Source organism: Amblyraja radiata, chromosome 34, assembly GCF_010909765.2.
Source record: "Amblyraja radiata isolate CabotCenter1 chromosome 34, sAmbRad1.1.pri, whole genome shotgun sequence".
Taxonomy (NCBI): Eukaryota; Metazoa; Chordata; class Chondrichthyes; order Rajiformes; family Rajidae; genus Amblyraja; species Amblyraja radiata.
In genome coordinates, this window is record NC_045989.1 from 16763859 (window position 1) to 16782824 (window position 18966).

Below are 18966 nucleotides of genomic sequence, written 5' to 3' on the forward strand. Positions count from 1 at the left end.
TCAGGTCCAGGAAAACGTGTCGAATCCCCTGGTAGGACGCAGTTGGCTGGAGCCACAAGAGACGCAGATGCTGAAATGCATGGTCTTGACCCAATTTGTTCACCGTCTCTCTTCCTCCATGCATGCTGCTTGACCCGTTGAGTTCTTCCAGCAAAGATAGACACAAATTGCTGGAGTAACTCAGCCGGACAGGCATCATATCATCTGTGGAGAGAAGGAATGGGTGACGTTTCTGGTCAGGACCTTTCTTCAGACCAGCATCTGCAGTTCCTTCCTGCACATGAGTTCTTCCAGCAGTTTGTTTTTTCTGTTTTGCTGTATTTTGATGGAGCGTGACTGTTCATTTCTGGTGTTTCAGGCGTCGGAGACGCGGCAAACAAACATGAAGAAGGATGTGGACAGCAACTCCTCGGCCCTGGACAAGTACAAGCAGATGAACAACTCCCTGACCGCCATGACGTTAGACTTGCAGGTACAAACTCATCGCTCACTCTGCTTGGAGCTGCTGGCGTTCCGGACGGGCTGGGGAGGGTTACCACCACCAGTTTGTTCCAGACGCACCGAGGACAGTTCACAAAATGGAGGCAGGAAGCAGGGTGGTTCATCTAAAATGGTGGCCTCTAGAAATATACTTGAGAAGCTGCCCAAACACTTATTTGGAAATCTAAGCAGCTGCCTATGAATACACTACAAACCAACTGGTGATATGTTCCCAATGTTGGGCGAGTCCAGAACCAGGGGCCACAGTCTTAGAACAAAGGGGAGGTCATTTAAGACTGAGGTGAGAAAAAACTTTTTCACCCGGAGAGTTGTGAATTTATGGAATTCCCTGCCACAGAGGGCAGTGGAGGCCAGGTCACTGGATGGATTTAAGAGAGAGCTAGATAGAGCTCCAGGGGCTAGTGGAGTCAAGGGATATGGGGAGAAGGCAGGCACGGGTTATTGATAGGGGACGATCAGCCATGATCACAATGAATGGCGGTGCTGGCTCGAAGGGTCAAATGGCCTCCTCCTGCACCTATTTTCTATGTTTCTATGAGTATAGGAATAAGGTAGAACAGTGCAGAGTGGATGGAGTGGGGGTTCTTTAAATAATAGTTGTGAGGCCTTTTGGCCCAACATACTTCTGCTGACCAGCATGTCTATACTAATCCCGCTTGCCAGCTTTAATTCCATATTCCTTTACCCCCTGTCTTATTGCCTGTCTAGATGCCTCATAAATGTCACCGTTTCGGCCTCCACCACCTCCTTTGGCAGTTCATTCCAGATACCGACTACCCTTTGAGTGAAAAATATACCCCTCAGATCCCCTTTAAACCTTTGTCCCTCTCACCTTAACCAATGCCCTCATATCAGATACCTTACCATGTTGGCTATTGTCACATTGTTAGCAGAAATCAGAGAAGGTGTCAGAAGTTATGGGGAGAAGGCAGGAGAATGGAGTTAGGAGGGAGAAATAGATCAGCCATGATTGAATGGCGGAGTAGACATGATGAGCCGAATGGCCTAATTCTACTCCTATTCCCTGCAGCTTCAACTTACAATGGATTGACTTTGTCACACAACTGCCATTCCCATGATCAGGAACCTGGTGACATCCAGTGATGAATTAAGTACCTGTGTCAAGAGCAGAGGTGACCTTCTGGGTCAGGAGCCTGTGCTGTGGGATGCAAAGGAGGAGAATGCCTTGATGCTTTATCATTCAGCATCATCCCCACATTACTGCACAAAACATATTGAATGATCAAAGTTAGCAGCTGAACAAAACAAATGATACATGCTTGAAACAATTGTTCCAGAATGGATGGTTAACATTTAGTTTATTTTAGAGATTTAACATGGAAACAAGCCCTTCGACCCATCAAGTCCACGCCAACTATCGGCCACATGTTCACACCACTTTGCATCCATTCCCTTCACACTTGGGGCAATTTACAGATGCCATTTAACCTACAAACCTGGTCTTTAGGATGTGGGAGGAAACTAGAACACCCCAAGGAAACCCACGCAGTCACAGTGAGAACATGCAAACTCCACACAGACAGCCATCAAGATCAGGATCGAACCCGGTTCTCTGGCGCTGTGTGAGGCAGTGGCTTTACCAGCTGTGCTGCCCCAATTTGCTGCCAATACTTGCAACGGGCCAGGATTTGTAACCAGATGCTTTGTTTTTTACCAGCGGACCCTCTTGGATTCAGCAGTAGATACCAGCAAGAGGCAGGAGAAAATGAGAGAGGTCCAGAAGTCGTATAAACAGTCACAGGAGCAAATAAAGGAGAAGGATCATCAGATACAGAGCGCACAGATGGAGAACCAGATCCTGAAACTTAAGGTAAAGAGCACAGCGAGAGTTGAGAAAGCGGTCTCTGTGTGTGGAAACATAAAGCAAGGAAATGGTTCTTCAGGGTACAGCGAGTGGGGGCAACACACAACATTTGAATGAATGTGTAGGAAGGAACTGCAGATGCAGGTTTTTCCAGCTTTTATAGTGATCGTAAAGTTTTTAAATGCAATTTTTAAGTATTTAAAGTATGAGGTAATAATTTTGTTCTTGGCTTCTTGTGCTGCCATCTCTGAGAATTGTTGATGTGATTGGCTGTTCAGCCACATTAATGACATCTCTATTGTAAGAAGCTGGACATCACTTTGAAGGATGCCTGATGGCAAACAAGGCCTGGAAAATATGTACTCCATTTCAGGGAGATGGCTAGATCTTTGTAGGCAGGTTTCAATGAGGTTCAGGCAAGTGACAACTTTATCACCGTCTTCTGGTCTTTAACTATTGCATGAATTAATGGGATCCTGGCTAGGTTCCCCATTTGAGATAGCAAAACTCTTTGACAGAGGTGTGGCATAATGACAGAGTGGTTTACTAAAGCAGGTGGGATTCATGAATAGAGGACCAGTACAAAATAGTAAGATTAAACGAGAACTTACCAGTTTGAAGTTTGATCTTTATTTTATGAGGAGGAACGTTGAGGGAATACGTGAAGAACCCCGCCTACGGCGCATGCGTGTCATTCTTCAAAGCAGCGGTGTGAGGTCACAGATAGAAAATAATGACCTAAGATAGTAAGATTATTAAAGAGATACCAGTTTAAGATATGACCATATAAGGGTGGGAGCGGAGGGCACGTATTCCCTCAACGTTCCTCCTCATAAAATAAAGATCAAACTTCAAACTGGTAAGTTCTCGTTTAATCTTACTATTTTACTTCGGAGTCACGTGAGTGACTTCGTGAAGACTTCAAAGCTCTGTGACCTCATGCCGTGGAACGAGTCCAATCTTCACAACTGCCTTGGTAGTTTGGGAGAAATTGTTACTGGTATTTAAAAAAAAAAAAAAAAAACACAATGATACCAACATTTTTAAGCAAAAATTGTAAATAATATTTATTAAATCAATTTATAAACCTTATAAGCTTCAGGTGTAAATTAAATAGAACTCAAAATTTTGCCCGAAAACGTTTCTTCTTTTCTAACTGGTTTGTTGTAATATGTGCGAAACGTTTTCTCTGATGACCATCCTGCAGTTCTGAGGATATTGTCCATCGGTACCTCCAGGCGATTAGCTGCTGATGTAGATGCAGCCCTGGTGGAGTGAGATTTGAATACATTAGTGTCCACTCCTGCCTGAACTAAGCAATATCTCAGCCACCGTGAAATGGTCTGAGTCGAGACTTTATGGTATGGCTTCTTATGGCTAATTAAAAGAGCCTTTTCATTGCCTCTGATAGCCTTCGTTCTGTCCATATATAACATGATGTGTTTTACTACACAGAGACGTTCATCCTGTGGATAGGCTATGAACTCTATCACCTGTCCCGCTGATCCTGGTCTATTTTGCTTAATAAGGCCCTGGATCACGAAAATCAGCCTTCCTGTCGCCTCCGTCAAGTTATCCAATCTTAACTTCTGTAATGACTGGACCCTTTGCGCTGTGACCAGCGCCATAAGCATAACCATTTTCATAGTTAGATAGTTTAGCGGTAATGCCGTAGCCGGTGACCAATTCCGTAACATTTTTAGGACTACGCTCACATCCCAGATTTGGCTATATCTAGCCGTTGGTGGGTTAGTGTTAAAGATGCCTCGTAGCAGTTTTATTACTAGAGGATGTGAGCCGACACCCTGTCTTTCTGTGCCTTCCCATAAATAACTGGACAAGGCACTCCTAGCACTATTGACCGTGCTGTAACTGAGTCCTTCAAAGTGCAGGCTTGTGAGGAATTCTAGGACAGCTGGAATATCCACCTTTCTGTGGTCTAGATTGTTGTCCAGGCAGTATTTAGTCCATTTCTTGACATGACATAAATATTGTTTTTGAGTGGAAAGTCTCTGTGCTGCTGTGATCATGTCCACAGTTCTATCAGATAAACCCATATGCCGAAATGGTTCCTTCAGAGTCTACAAACCAATAAATTTAGATAATTATGGCAAGGATGGCTGTCCCCAGTCACCGGATGCACCAGCAACTGAGGACTATGTTTTAAAGTAATATATGGTGTAAGCACCAAATCCTGCAGCACCGAGAACCATGGTTGGGTAGGCCAATCAGGTACTATGAGAATCCCAGATGCCGAGTCTAGCTGAATTTTCCGTAGTACCCGATTGATGAGGCAGAAAGGAGGAAATGCATAAATGAACCATTTCCCCCAGTGCAAAGAGAATGCATCTGTAGCTTCTGCCTCAGGATCTGGTTCCCATGATATATACCTAGGTAACTGATGATTTAACCTGGATGCAAAAAGATCAATATCCGGCCTTCCGTACTTTGCTGTGATATCAGCAAATATCTTTCTGTCTAACATCCATTCCGTATTTTCATTAAATTTTCGTGACCTGGCGTCTGCCACTGAATTAAGTATCCCTGGTAGATACGTAGCCGATAACCAAATATTCCTTTGGATACACCATTCCCAAATATGGTTTGCCAATTCATCACAGGATATTGATATATTTCCACCCATATGATTTATATATGCCACCACCGTGGTATTGTCTATCTGCAATCTAACATGCTGGTTAATCATTCCCGAGCAATAAGATTTTAAACCATAAAAAGCACTCAACATTTCTAAGTAATTTATACCCTTTGTGGTAAGTAGGTTAGTTTCCTGTATATTCCATCTCCCCCAAGTAATCAATATTAGTTGCAGGTGTTAATCTTGACTTAATTGGATGGATAATGAATCCCAGCTGTTCCATCAATTTTCTTGTGGCAACCACTGCTCTACTAGCCAATTCATAAGTTTTCCCCACAATCAAGATATCATCCAAATATGCCATCACTCTATAGGTTTGTTGTCTAAGAAATGCCAAAGCTGGTTTAAGAATTTTTGTGAATAATCTAGGGGCTGACGTTAGCCCGTTTGGTAGCGCCTTGTATTGCCAAAGCTGACCCATCCAATTAAATTTCAAAAACCGTCTGTGTTCTTCTCTGATGGGTACCGTATAGTAAGCATCTTGCAGATCAATACTTGCCATAAAGTAGCCTGCCGACACTAGCTCTGTAGCAGTACTAAAAGTATCCATTTTAAAATGAGCATATTGTACAAACTTATTAAGTGTTGATAAATCAATAATTATCCGGCAACCCCCATCTTTCTTATGTCTAATGAATATATTTGAGACAAATTCCTGTTGTTCATGTTTGGTTTTTTCAATTACTCCTTTCGTGAACAACCTTTGTATTTCAATTTTTGCTTTAGCTCTGTCTAATTTGGTAAGCATATAAGTTCTGTCCGGTGTATGTTGTACTGGAGGTTCTTGTATGTGTATAAACTCTATAAGATATCCCTTAATACTGCTAAGGATATACCTATCCACAGTTAACTTACACCATGCTTCCAAATGAAATTGCAACCTCCCTCCAAGTTCTGTGCTCCTTATTAATTTTTGAGGCACAGACCCACCTACCTCCATGGTTATCGGTGGTGTTACTTTCTTGGTCTTAACCGAGGTTGCGGAGGGCCTTGAGGTTGAAAGTGGGGTAAATGTTGAAGTGGAGGCTTCCGCATTTTCCATTGTGGGCGTCCCGGGCCAACCCCTAAAAAAGGACGCTGTTGCTGGTTTCCTCTGGCCTCTCTCCAATTTTTCGTACTATACATACTAGTACTTGCTTTTTTAGTCGTCCCATAAGGATGATACCGTTTTCCGACATATCCTTTGGTCGCTTTTATTAGGCCCAACGTTTTGGCCTCTTCCTCCAAATCTTTGACCTGTTTTGATAGGTCACCCCCAAACAACAAATTTTGAGGTTTTATGGCTTTCTGTTTGCACAGGATTGCAAATTTTGGGTCTAACGTTGGCTGAATAGCCCCTTTCCTGATGTTGTTCAGTTCAAATTGAACATTGCAAAACAGTGCTAAAGCGTCTTTCATGTCATTGGACATATCCACATTTTCCAGCCTACGGGCCAAAGCTGTTATACCCGCCGAGAGTCCTTTACTAGCATTCTGTATTTTTATATCCAGACTCCGAATATCCTGCCCCACGTGTCTCCAAATGCTTCGGTTCACCTTGGGTACATTCAGAGCCGCACAATTTCGCGGAGGTAAATGTCTTGCCCATACCTCAGCTAAGGTATCAGTTTTGAGGTGATGGGTCGTCATATAATCAATGCTGGCCGCCATCCTGGCCTCTAGGTCTTTTCCAGTTTCTTCTTGCTGGAAATATGTGTGCACCATGTCCAGCAACTGTGTTCCCTCATCCTCCATATGGGAACGTGGCTCTGACTCTTGTTCAGAGTCCGAGTCAGGCAGCCCTTGAACACCCTCTTCAGACGAGGATGATATGTCCAGCAGCCTTTTCTGGCCATGCTCTGAGGGACTTACACCTGTATGTGTGCGGCTTTTATCCATTTTCTGGAGCCTGACACTATGGAGATGTTCCTCCCACAACCGCTCCAGCCGACTTTCGTGCTCTCCCGCACTAGTCGCTCGTGGGTGTTTCTTTTTAGCCCACCGCTCCTGCCGACTTTCGTGCCCTCGGGCACTAGTCGCACGCGGTTTAAATCGCAACTCGTCGCCATGCCTACCGGCTCTGGTTGCTCCCGGCCGCTGCAAACGCCGTTTTTCGCCGTCCCGGTACTCCTCCAAACAGATAGATGACGGCCCCACATGCTGCAGCCACTCGTACTGTTTTCCGAGCTCTGCAGATGCGATCGCTGCCGGCTGCTCTATGCCCTGCAGCTGGTCATCATCACTGCTATACAAGTAAGTATTTACCGGCGATTTTTCGGGCTCACTTTCCCAGCGGTTCGTTTTGCGTTTCGCCTTCCCGCCCGGTCTAGAATTAGTTTTTCCCGGCGCGGGGTTTGAATCTGGCACAGCTGGCTCAACGCAAACTGCCTGTGCCGTCGGCTGCTGCTGCGGGTCCCCGGCACCTTTACCGCCGACATCCTGCAGCTTCTTCACAGCCTTTCTGCGTCCTCTATCCATTCCTAAAAAACGGTGAAAATGCAGAATCACTTACCTGCCGTCGACCGGCTTTTTAACTCTCCCGTTCAAGGGGACGTCCTCCCCAGGTCCGACACGTTCAATGCGTGTATGCGATATGACACGCATGCGCCGTAGGCGGGGTTCTTCACGAAGTCACTCACGTGACTCCGAAGTAAAATCAGAGTTGTTGCATTGAACTTGTATCAAACTCTAGTTAGACCACACCTGAGTATCAGATGAAAGCTGGTATTCGCATTTTGGGATTAATGAGATGTTCCAGAATGGATGGTTAATGCTTAGTTTAGTTTAGAGATTTAGCAAAGGATTTCAGCTGCTCTTGGGGTTAGATGGAGAAACTGGCTTTGCTCTCTTTGGAGCAAAGAAGATTTAGTGGAAATGAGACAGAAATATGGAAGAAATGAGACAGGAGTTCAGATGGGGTATAAAGGGGAAATGGTTCCCATTGGTAATGGTCCAAAGACCAGGGCAGAATTATTCAAAGATTTGTGTTAAAGGGAGAAGGAGGATGTTGCAACAACTTTTAATTATAGCATAGAACTGTACAGAAGATAGACACAAAGTACTGGAGTAACTCAGCGGGTCAGGCAGCATGTCTCGAGAAAAAGATGTCCTGACCAGCTGAGTTACTCCAGCACTTTATGTCTACCTTCAATATAAACCAGCATCTGCAGTTCCTTTCTACAAACAGAACAGCATATGGCAGGTTAAACGTAGCTCCCCTGCCTGGCATTTGATCCATACCCTACATTCCCTGTATATTCGTGTGTCTATCTAAATTTTTATTTTATTTTTTTAATTTCAAAATAGACTTTATTCAATTGATAAATATATACAATTCATGAACCATTCGATCAAAAAATTCATCCGACTTTTTCGGAGACTATACAAATTTCTTTCAGTACAATATTTTTACATTTGTCATATTCCACCAAAACAGTCCCCCACCCGTGCCACTCTGTGGCCCCTGTCCAAGTAATAAATATATACAATGTGTGCACAGTTCGAAAATTCCATCCGACATTTTTGTAGGCTATATTGTTCAATACAGTTTATGTCTTTTAAATTCCACAAAAATGTCCCCCACCCGTGCCGCTCATGTGGCCCCCTGGTGTGGGATATCTTCCCTTAATTTAATTTGAGGGGCGTCTCCACCATACCGTGCCCCCCATGTCCAGCCGCGGAAGGACCCTAGACTGTGGCCCTCCCCCACCGAGCCTTGGCGTTGGCTGCACCAAGCTTCAGCGAGTCCCTTAGCACGTACTCCTGCAGTCTGCAGTGGGCCAGTCGGCAACATTCCCTGACGGACATCTCGCTCTGCTGGGTGGTGAGCAACGCTCGGGCAGACCAAAGAGCGTCTTTCACCGAGTTGATGACCCTCCAGCAGCACTCGATGTCAGCCTCTGAATGTGTCCCTGGGAACAGTCCGTAAATCACAGAGTCCTCGGTGACGGAGCTGTTCGGGATAAATCGTTCCAGGGACCCTTTCATACTTCTCCAGACTCTTTTTGCAAATCCACACTCTGCAAAGAGGTGGGCAACCGTCTCCTCTCCATAGCAGCCGTCCCGAGGGCAGCGTGCGCTGGTAGTGAGGTTCCGAATGTGCAGGAAGGATCTAACTGGGAGGGCTCTCCTCACCGCCAGCCAAGCCAGGTCTTGGTGCTTGTTGGTCAGTTCTGGCGATGAGGCATTTTGCCAGACAAGCTGGGCAGTCTGCTCTGGGAACCACGCCACCGGATCCATCGAGTCCTTTCCCTGCAGTGCCTGCAGGACATTCCGTGCTGACCACTGCCCGATGGACTTGTGGTCAAAGGTGTTGGTCCGGAAGAACCTTTCCACAGACGACAGATGGGGCGGCAATGTCCAGCTGACTGGCACATTGCATGGCATCTGCGCCAGGCCCATCCTTCGCAACACCGGGGACAGGTAGAACCTCAGCAGGTAGTGACACTCGGTGCCCACGTGCCTTGGCTCTACACTCCGCCTGATGCAGCCACACACAAAGGTGGCCATCAGGATGAGGGCGACGTTGGGCACGCTTTTATCCCCGTTGTCTGCCGACTTGTACATTGTGGCCCATCACACCTGGTCCATCCTCGACCCCCAGATGAACTGGAAGACGGCCCGGGTGATCCCCGTGGCGTAGGAGGGAGGGACAGGCCACACTTGTGCCAAGTACAGCAGCCCTGAGAGCACCTCACACCTGATGACCAAATTTTTACCGGTTATGGAGAGGGAGCGTTGCCTCCACAGCCCCAGCTTCCTCCCCACCTTGGCTATCCGCTCCAGCCAATTCTTGTTACTCGCCTCAGCCCCCCCGAACCAGATCCCCAGTACCTTCAAGAAGTCAGGCTTGATGGTGAAGGGGACGGAAGGTCGGTCGGGCCAGTTGCCAAAGAGCATGGCCTCGCTCTTCCTGCGGTTCACCCTGGCTCCCGTGGCCGACTCAAACTGGTCACAGATGCTGATCAATCTGCGGACCGACCTTGGATCCGAGCAGAAGACGGCAACATCGTCCATGTACAGGGAGGTTTTTACTTGAATGCCCCCACTGCCTGGCAATGTCACTCCTCTTATGCTCGCATCCTTCCTGATGGACTCGGCAAAAGGTTCAATACAGCAGACAAACAAGACAGGAGAGAGAGGGCAACCCTGCCTGACTCCAGACCTTACAGGGAAACTGTCTGATTCCCACCCATTGATTTGGACTGCACTACGGATATCGGTGTAGAGCAGTTTGATCCAATTTCGGATTCCCTCCCCAAAACCCATTTTGGAGAGCACGTCCCTCATGTACGTGTGCGATATCCTGTCGAAGGCCTTCTCCTGGTCCAAGCTGACTAGGCAGGCATCCACCTGTCTGTCCTGCACGTAGGCGATGGTATCTCTCAGCAGCGCTAGGCTGTCTGAGATTTTCCTGCCAGGTACAGCACAGGTTTGGTCCGGGTGGATCACCCGTCCCAGAGCAGACTTGACCCGGTTGGCGATGGCCTTAGACAGGATCTTGTAGTCTACATTCAACAATGTTATGGGTCTCCAATTCTTTATATCCTTCATCTCCCCCTTCTGCTTGTAGATTAGGGTGATGCTGCCCTTCCTCATGGAGTCTGAGTGTGTCTATCTAAATGTATCTAAAATGTCACTATTGTATCTGGTGTTCTGGGCACCTGGCAAACTGCCCTGCACATTTAATTTTTAAATTTCTCCCTCTAACTTTAAAGCTATGCCCACTAGTTTTTGACACTTAATACTGGGGCAAATATTCTGACTGTGTACCCTATTTATGCCTCTCATAATTTTATACGCTTCCATCAGGTCTTCCCTCAGCTGCTGATGCTCCAAGGGAAATTATCTTTTTTACCCAGATTCTAGCCTGGAATTCATTGGAATCCAAACGTACCTTGAAAAGGGAATTGGACGGGGACGAGAGGGAACAGTGTGAAGCCCAATGGGGAATGAGACTGGGAACTTGCATAAACTCAATGGGCCGAATGGCCATCCCTTTCTGTGCCACAACTTTCTATGCTTCTATGATCTAAGCTGGGCAAGGAAATGTACCCCTCCCTCCCTCCCCTCTGAGGGCCTTTGTGCCAGACAGAGCCAGTACCTTCAGGGCAGGAGTGAAGGAAAAAAATTGCAAATAAATCACTCGCATAAACTGCTCATAACAAACAATTGGAATGATCGGCATCTCAGCTGCTAATACAACGGACTGATCTTTACACAATGTGCAGCTGGCTGATACAGAATGAGCTGCCAACTCTTTAGTTTTATGTATCCGAGGGTCAGACTCCCACTTTTCCTAAGGATCCAAAGTTTACCAGGTTTCTAGTCAGCCGCAAGCAGCAGGCCGGCTCTGCAGTGTGTCGAGGGTCAGATCAGTCCCCTGACACAAGGGCATGCTACCTTTTACACCCAAACCTCTACAGAAACAAGGCGGCAGTATCATCTCAGCCCAACCCGGCCAGTTTTAGCGCATTAAACCTGACTACATTCAGGCTATTAACAGAGATTCTGATAAATTGGATCTATTTTTTCCCCAACAGTATTTCACACAACACCGTATGTAGATACTGTAGCTGTTGCCTCATAGCTCCAGTGATCTTGACCGCTGGTGTTGTCTGTGTGGAGTTTGCACGTTCTCTCTGTGAATGTGCGGGCTAACCCTGGATGCTTTGGTTTCCTCCCACATCCCAAAGATTTGCTGGTTGTAAGGCCAAGTAGACACTGCAAATTCCGCTTGGTTGTGTGGGTGAGTGATAGAGTCTGGGATGGTGGAGGTTGCTTTATTTGTGTGAAGAATGAGGGTGGGAATTGTAGGAAATGCTCCACCTCTCCGTCCTAATAAATATCAGTAATATGTTGCATCGTATGGGTATTTTGTAACTTTGATCCAGTATCACCATCAAGTAATCCTTCTATTTCACCAGCTTTGGGATCAACTGAGATTTGGAAAGAATTAATGTAATTCCACGCGGAAATACCATGACAAATTCACAGAGATACAAGCAAGTTTATCTGTGCAGTGTTACATTGCACCAAGGCAGAATAAACCTTGACTCTCCTAGTTTCTGATATTTAAAACAATTGCTCACATGAACAATGATGATGTGTTTAGAATAAACATACCCATTGTTCAGTGTGTTTGGTTTGAAATTTACATTAATGCCGTAATCTGACATAGTTGCCATTTGAACAGAGTTTCCTTGTTCTTTCCTTGTACACAAAAACATGTTAATAAAAACACAATTTAAAACGCTGAAGTTAATATTTATGTTTAAGGTACAGTCAGGAATGTGGTGGGTATATGGAACGAGTTGCCACACAAGGTCGTTGAAGCAGGTACTAAAACAGCAAAAGACACTTGGAAAAGTACATGGATAGGAAAGATTTAGAGGGAAATGGACCAAATGCAGGCAAATGGGACTAGCGTAGATGGGGCATCTTGGTCAGCATGGATGTATTGGGCCGAAGGGCCTGATTCCATGTTGTTTGACTCTCTACCATGCCACATTTTGGAGGATGGGCTATAGACAAAAAATGCTGGAGTAACACAGCGGGACAGGCAGGATCTCTGGAGAGAAGGAATAGGTGATGTTTCGGGTCGAGACCCTTCTTCAGACATAATCTGAGGAACGGCATTGGGTAGTAATCAACACAAGGTTTCCTTGAATGTGCTTGACCTGAAGTCATGAGTCCATGTGGCCCCTGGACTTGGTGTGAAGGACTTATAGAGTTATCTACTCCCGACTGCATGCCACCACCTTTTATGAGATTGTCTTCCAAAAGGACAGGAAAGGAAGAGGAAAGCTGATAGAGGAGTCAGTTTACCTGTCACGTTGCCTGAAAGGAACATAAGTGTTTTCGGGTCCTAACCCACATGTAAAAACAAACACACTCTTTCCGTGCTTGCCCTGGAGGTGTGAACGGTAGCTATGTGTTGTTTGGCTGGCAGCTGTTACCTCTCTGTGGACAAGCAACACCTCGATGAGCTTCCCCTCAGCGGCAGAAGGGCTGCTAATGGCAACCTTAATGAACTATGAAATAATCATTATTGAACATTGTTCAATCAACTTTATGAAGCATAACACCTCCATAACCATTTTGATTAGGTTGGAGAATTTGAAGGTGATATATTCCATCTGATTACAGCAGGCATTCCATTGGATTGGGCCTGTGTGTTTAGTAACAATCTAGGCACTGGCATTCTCACATACATTGTGCATTCCACATAAAGGAGCAGGAGGAGGCCATTCGGCCCATTGTGTGTGTTCCACCATTGAGTAAGATCATAAACAACTTGTGATAATTCCATGTTCCCATTATTGCACCTTTTCCCTTGATGATGTTGTTGAACAAAAATCTATTAATTACCTGGTCAGCTGACCAATCAACCAACGAAATATCAACTGACATTTGTTGTTAACTTCTTTCCTCTGTGCGTGGAAGCTTTTTCTGCTGGCTCTAATCCTAAAACACTGCCTCCCAATCCTAACAGAATATTTTCTTTCACTTGACATTTGCTTACAGTCCTAGAGACACACAGCACTGAAACAGGCCCTTCGGCAAAACTTGCCCATGCCGACCTGGGCTAGTTGCATTTGGCTACATTTGGCCCATATCCTTCTAAATCTTGTCTAACCATGCATATGTCCAAATGTCTTTTAAATCTTGTACCCCCCCCCCCCCCCCCCCCCACTACTTTCACGTGGTAGCTCGTTCCATATACCCATCACCCTCTTGTGTGAAAAAGTTGTTCCTCTTGTTCCTTTTAAGTCTTTTCCTTTGAATTAGCTGAACCTTTTTCAGTGCAGCCGTTTAGGTAATTCACAGTGGGTCTCTCTCAAGAAACAGGTCGTCGTAGCTGCTTCGAGTCAAACTACTAAATAGTTCCAGGGATCCCATCATTGTTTCTAAAAGCACCAGAACACACATGTGTAAGATCTGCACTTAAATAAACCTCTGTATGTGGTAACCCAACAAATCTTTCAACCAAATGTGTGTTCTGGTGCTTTTAGAAACAACGATGGCTTCCCTAGAACTATTTAGTAGTTTGACTCTAAGCAGCTACTGTTACCTGTATCTTGAGAGAGACCCACTGTGAATGACCTAAACGGCTGCACTGAATGCACAATGTACTTATTCAAGGCTGGCATAGAAGTAGAATTATTCAAACAACAATACAACCTGGGTCAGCTTCATTGCATGGGCTTGTACGTTTATCTTATAGAATAGACCCATTGTATCTTCTTTCTTTAAGCTTCTTTAATTATTTCTGCAACCTGTGCACAGCTTTACCTGACGCTGCTTTAAAAAATGACACAAGATTTATATGGAGAACATGGATAAGTAAAGTTTCTGGTCGAGACCCTTCTTCAGACTTGGGGTCAAGTTTGACTGCTGGGTCTGAAGAAGGGTCTCGACCCGAAAAGTCACCTGTCCATGTTCTCCAGAGATGCTGCCTGACCTACTGAGTTACTCCAGCACTTTGTATCCTTTTGTGTATACCAGCATTTGCAGTTCCTTCTTTCGACAGGATTTATATATTTATTTTCAAAATCTAGAGGCAATTCCTTATTTATTAAGCATTTTATTTCTTGTCACTGTATTACAGGTAGAATCTTCCCAGGAAGCCAACGCCAGTGCAATGCGGGACATGACCAGGAAGCTTTACAGCCAATATGAAGATAAATTGCAAGAAGCTGAGCGGAAGCACCAAACAGAAAAGGAGGCTCTGCAGGTCAGCCCGGGTTTCACTGCCTTGCTCCCGTTCCCAGTGGGTGTCAGGGACTACCACATGCAGACCCTGACTGGAGGTTACTCATGCCCCTGTCCCACTTAGGAAACCTGAACGGAAACCTCTGCGCCCCACCCAAGGTTTCCGTGCGGTTTTTGTCAGTTTCCCTACCTGCTTCCACTACCTGCAACCTCCGGGAACCGCCTGCAACCTCCGGGAACCGCCTTTCTTAGTTCTCCCTCTCCCTCGGAACAATAATCATGAAGTTATCCAGGGGAGGTTTATCAAAGACCCAGTTTTATTTTGCAATTCCACCCCCCCCCCCCCCCCCCCCCATCTCAATGTGACTGCCATCCATCCATTCCTGGATTGGTGACTTGAATGAGGAACGATTTGAGAATCTGCTCATCGTGCCTGTTGACAATGGGAGGCCATTTTAACCCACGTTTGGTTGGACCTGCCCTCCAGGAGACAGGAACCAGGGGCTGTTGCATTTTGGAAACTCTGTGCTGAATGGGTGAAAGTTGGAAGGAAGGAGGATAAGAATGGGAAAAGTAAAATGGTTCTGAACTTGCAATTAACCGCTGTTTGTGAGTGGACATTTTACGTTACAGAAATGTAAAACGATTCTATTTAACATTCTGATGCAAAGTGTCAACTTGTCACGGCACATTGAGTTAGTTAAATACAAAACTCTAAACTAGGAAATCAGGGGAGGAATTTGATGCAGATAAATTCAGCACAATCTGCCATCACTGATAAAATTGCCTTTCCATCAGGAGAGCAGAGTGAGGTGCTCAGGGACTGAGTGCAGGTTCTATGTCTCTTTGTGTTAACCTCAAAACAGTTCTGCGGTTTTGTGGTTTAATCTGGAAATGATGGGATCCAAGTCATGGTATTTTTTTGTATCGAAGGCACGAATAAACCAGGCGCTCCAAGAACTGAAGGAAGCCAACCAGAAGATCCTGGCAGTAGAGCAAAAAATAGCAGAAAGGGACCAGAGGATTCAGGAGCTGGACCATTTCATCGCTCGAATGACGGAGGTACAGCCAACTTACTTTATATTGCTTTACGCTACTCTACTTTGGTCATTGTGAAGAATGGATGGCTGACTGATTGCCACCCAATTCTTTGGCCTATACTGGTACTGGCTTAAGACATGGCTCAAGCTGACATAAGGTATTGCCTTGAAACCCCAGGGCAGGATACTGCACCCTTCATCCATTTCCAACAGTAACTCCTGGTACTTGAGTGTGAGATTGTCAAATACCAACTCTTCAGATGTGCAAAAGTATGTCTCGAACGTTGGCCATTTTAGGGCACCTTAAATGGGTTTACAATGGTGTGAGTGTGAACAAGTGCGTCCATCTGTCTGTAAAGACAGAGGTATGGACACTTGTCTCACCAGAACAAAAGAAAAACAGACTGTTTGCTGCTTTCAATTTTATTTTGCGTGTATTTTTCTGTCGACATTGTGTGTGCAGTTTCCAATCGCAACACAATGTGATTCATGCACATATCATCACTTCTGTAGATGAAATGCCCACGATGTCCTAATGGAGCTCTTCTCTGCTGCAATCACAATAGAAAATGCAGTGAGAGGGACTTCATTACTTCATTACTTCAACAACAGAAGTAAACCACATCGATAGCCATTGACTATAAAGTAATTTCCAGATTTGGAAACTCTCCACCAAAACCCACCCAAAGATCTGATTGCGGAATCTCAGATCTATGATCACATCACGACTGCCCAGCAAGCCTGCTGGATCTCCTCTGATCTGGAGATACACTTTGAAACTGCTGCTCTACACTATATATGAAGATGCCACCTCACTTTGTCATTTGTTTATTTATGATACAGAGGCCATTCAGCCCGTTGGGTCTATACTGGCCTCCATATCAGGGCTGACAGCTGGAAGTGAAATTCGATGACAATGGCGACAATCAATTCAAACTCCAGGAAAATAACACAACGTACTCTGACTGATATTCATGACCTCCCCACCAGACCCATCATCTGTCCAGCTGCTATCTCTCTCCATTCACCCCCTCAACCACCACCAATGCTACACACCTCCTGCCCCATCTGTAGTTCTCAGATTGACCTTGGCCACCATTTCCCAATCCACAAAATCATGGTGGAAGCAAGTCATGCTTAATCCCAAGGTCCTAGCTATAAAGATTTGTTCAGTAGACACAAACTTTGTTGCAATCTCATCCATCTCATCCGAAAGGGCACCACAGTGTTAAATAGTGTGGAGGCTAAAGATATCTGATTTATTTTGAAATGTTCCTATTTTCATTAAGATCTCAATTGTATTTTGAAAGTTCCATTGGTAGGCATACTACAGACATCTTAATCTGATAAAAAATAGCCAGCAGGGTGGAAGAATCTGTAGTGCACTCATTTGACTTTCATTGAGGGACCAGCTTCTCCAAGTTACACTGAGGAAGTGAGAGCTTCCGATCCACCTGGCCCTTTGAACTTCCCTACTGCTTACATTAGTTTACTGATTGGCCAGATGTTCTCTGCCCCACTCAACCCAGGAGCTCCTTGCATCTAGATTGGGATGTGAAGACCATGAGTTTAAAAGAGCCCATGCCTCCTGTTGGGGACGGGATAAAGGGTGTGAGAGGCTACGTGCTCAGGACCAAACCTCTCACCTGAAGCTTGCTCCTTGTGGACCAAGTTTGTATATCAAATAAATTGATCCATTGGGGCAAAAGAGTGGACACAGTGTGTGGGTCTGCAGCCAGCACGTCTATGACTCCAGCAGATAAAGAAGGAAACTAAGCCCTCGACATCCAAAGGCAAGAGAATTGGTACCTATTTAATCTGTTGATATGCTGATATAAGGCAAAAACCCCAACATTTAAATGTAGATCAGCTATATATTTTGGGAAACAACATTACAATCTGCCTGATCAAAAATGTGGCAATGTTCATTGTGATTTGAAGATTGTTGATGGAATTTGGATGAAATAGCTTCCTTGAAGTGCTCTGACCAGTGTCTGGGCTCTTGTTACAGGAACGTCACCTCTTGCAGCAGAGGTTACAGGAACACGAGGAGCACCAGTGGCAGCTCAGACAGAGAGATGAACCAGACGCACGGAGCGATGAGAGGTGAAGATAAATCAAATCCAGCGCTGCATTGTTCACAGATGTGCAATGGATTCTCATACCTCAATTAGATTTCTTCTTCTTTTTCAAGGAAGACTACTTATTTACAATCTTAATTATCTCAACAATTTTGTATGAATCAATTCCCAATACGTTACTATAAACCTCTCTCCCTCCTGGCAAGGTCCCCCACGTGCAGTAACATTTCTGAACAATATTTATAACGCTGGTACTTCCAGATAACACTTACCTCATTTTTTTAATAGTTAAATAATGTTGTAAAGAATAATGAAGGGAATGGCTCTGATTGGCCACAGGGTTGCTTCGATAAAATACTTTTTGCTCCTCAGTGATGGATTTGAATTCCCTCTGCTGCCCCATTATAAAGTTCCTTATTATGGCCTTGAGCTATTCCACACAGCTCGCAACCAATAAATACTTTTGAGTGAAGTCACTCTTTTTGAGGGGGCAATTGAGACCCAGGAAAAATGCACCTAACAGGATCCCAGAACTAGGAATGTTGCACAGGTTTAGTTTCAGTTTAGTTTGTAGTTGCAGCTATTTGGAAACAGGCCCTTCGTCCCACCGAATCCACGCCAACCAACATTCACTCACACACTATGTTGTTTAAGAAGGAGCTGCAGATGCTGGAAAATCGAAGGTACACAAAAATGCTGGAGAAACTCAGCGGGTGCAGCAGCATCTATGGAGCGAAGGAAATAGGCAACGTTTCGGGCCGAAACCTGAAGGGTTTCGGCCCGAAACTTTGCCTATTTCCTTCGCTCCATAGATGCTGCTGCACCCGCTGAGTTTCTCCAGCTTTTTTGTGTACCTTGTGATAATTCCATGTTCCCATTATTGCACCTTTTCCCTTGATGATGTTGTTGAACAAAAATCTATTAATTACCTGGTCAGCTGACCAACCAGCCAACGAAATATCAACTGACATTTGTTGTTAACTTCTTTCCTCTGTGCGTGGAAGCTTTTTCCGCTGGCTCTAATCCTAAAACACTGCCTCCTGCTCCTAACAGAATATTTTCTTTCACTTGAAGTTTGCTTACAGTCCTAGAGACACATAGCACTGAAACAGGCCCTTCGGCAAAACTTGCCCATGCCGACCTGGGCTAGTTGCATTTGGCTGCATT

General features: G+C 45.2%; 1 protein-coding gene across 1 annotated transcript in view; it reads left to right on the top strand.

Annotated features, from left to right (window-relative positions):
* The window catches only part of LOC116991643 (myocardial zonula adherens protein), a 54631-nt gene that overhangs the window by 24981 nt on the left and 10684 nt on the right, over window positions 1-18966 (top strand). Inside the window, exons 5-9 of the mRNA XM_033050408.1 lie at window positions 359-472; window positions 2180-2332; window positions 14575-14700; window positions 15612-15740; window positions 17730-17824. Of these exons, the coding sequence (XP_032906299.1) occupies window positions 359-472; window positions 2180-2332; window positions 14575-14700; window positions 15612-15740; window positions 17730-17824 (617 nt within the window). The remainder of the gene's footprint in view (window positions 1-358; window positions 473-2179; window positions 2333-14574; window positions 14701-15611; window positions 15741-17729; window positions 17825-18966) is intronic.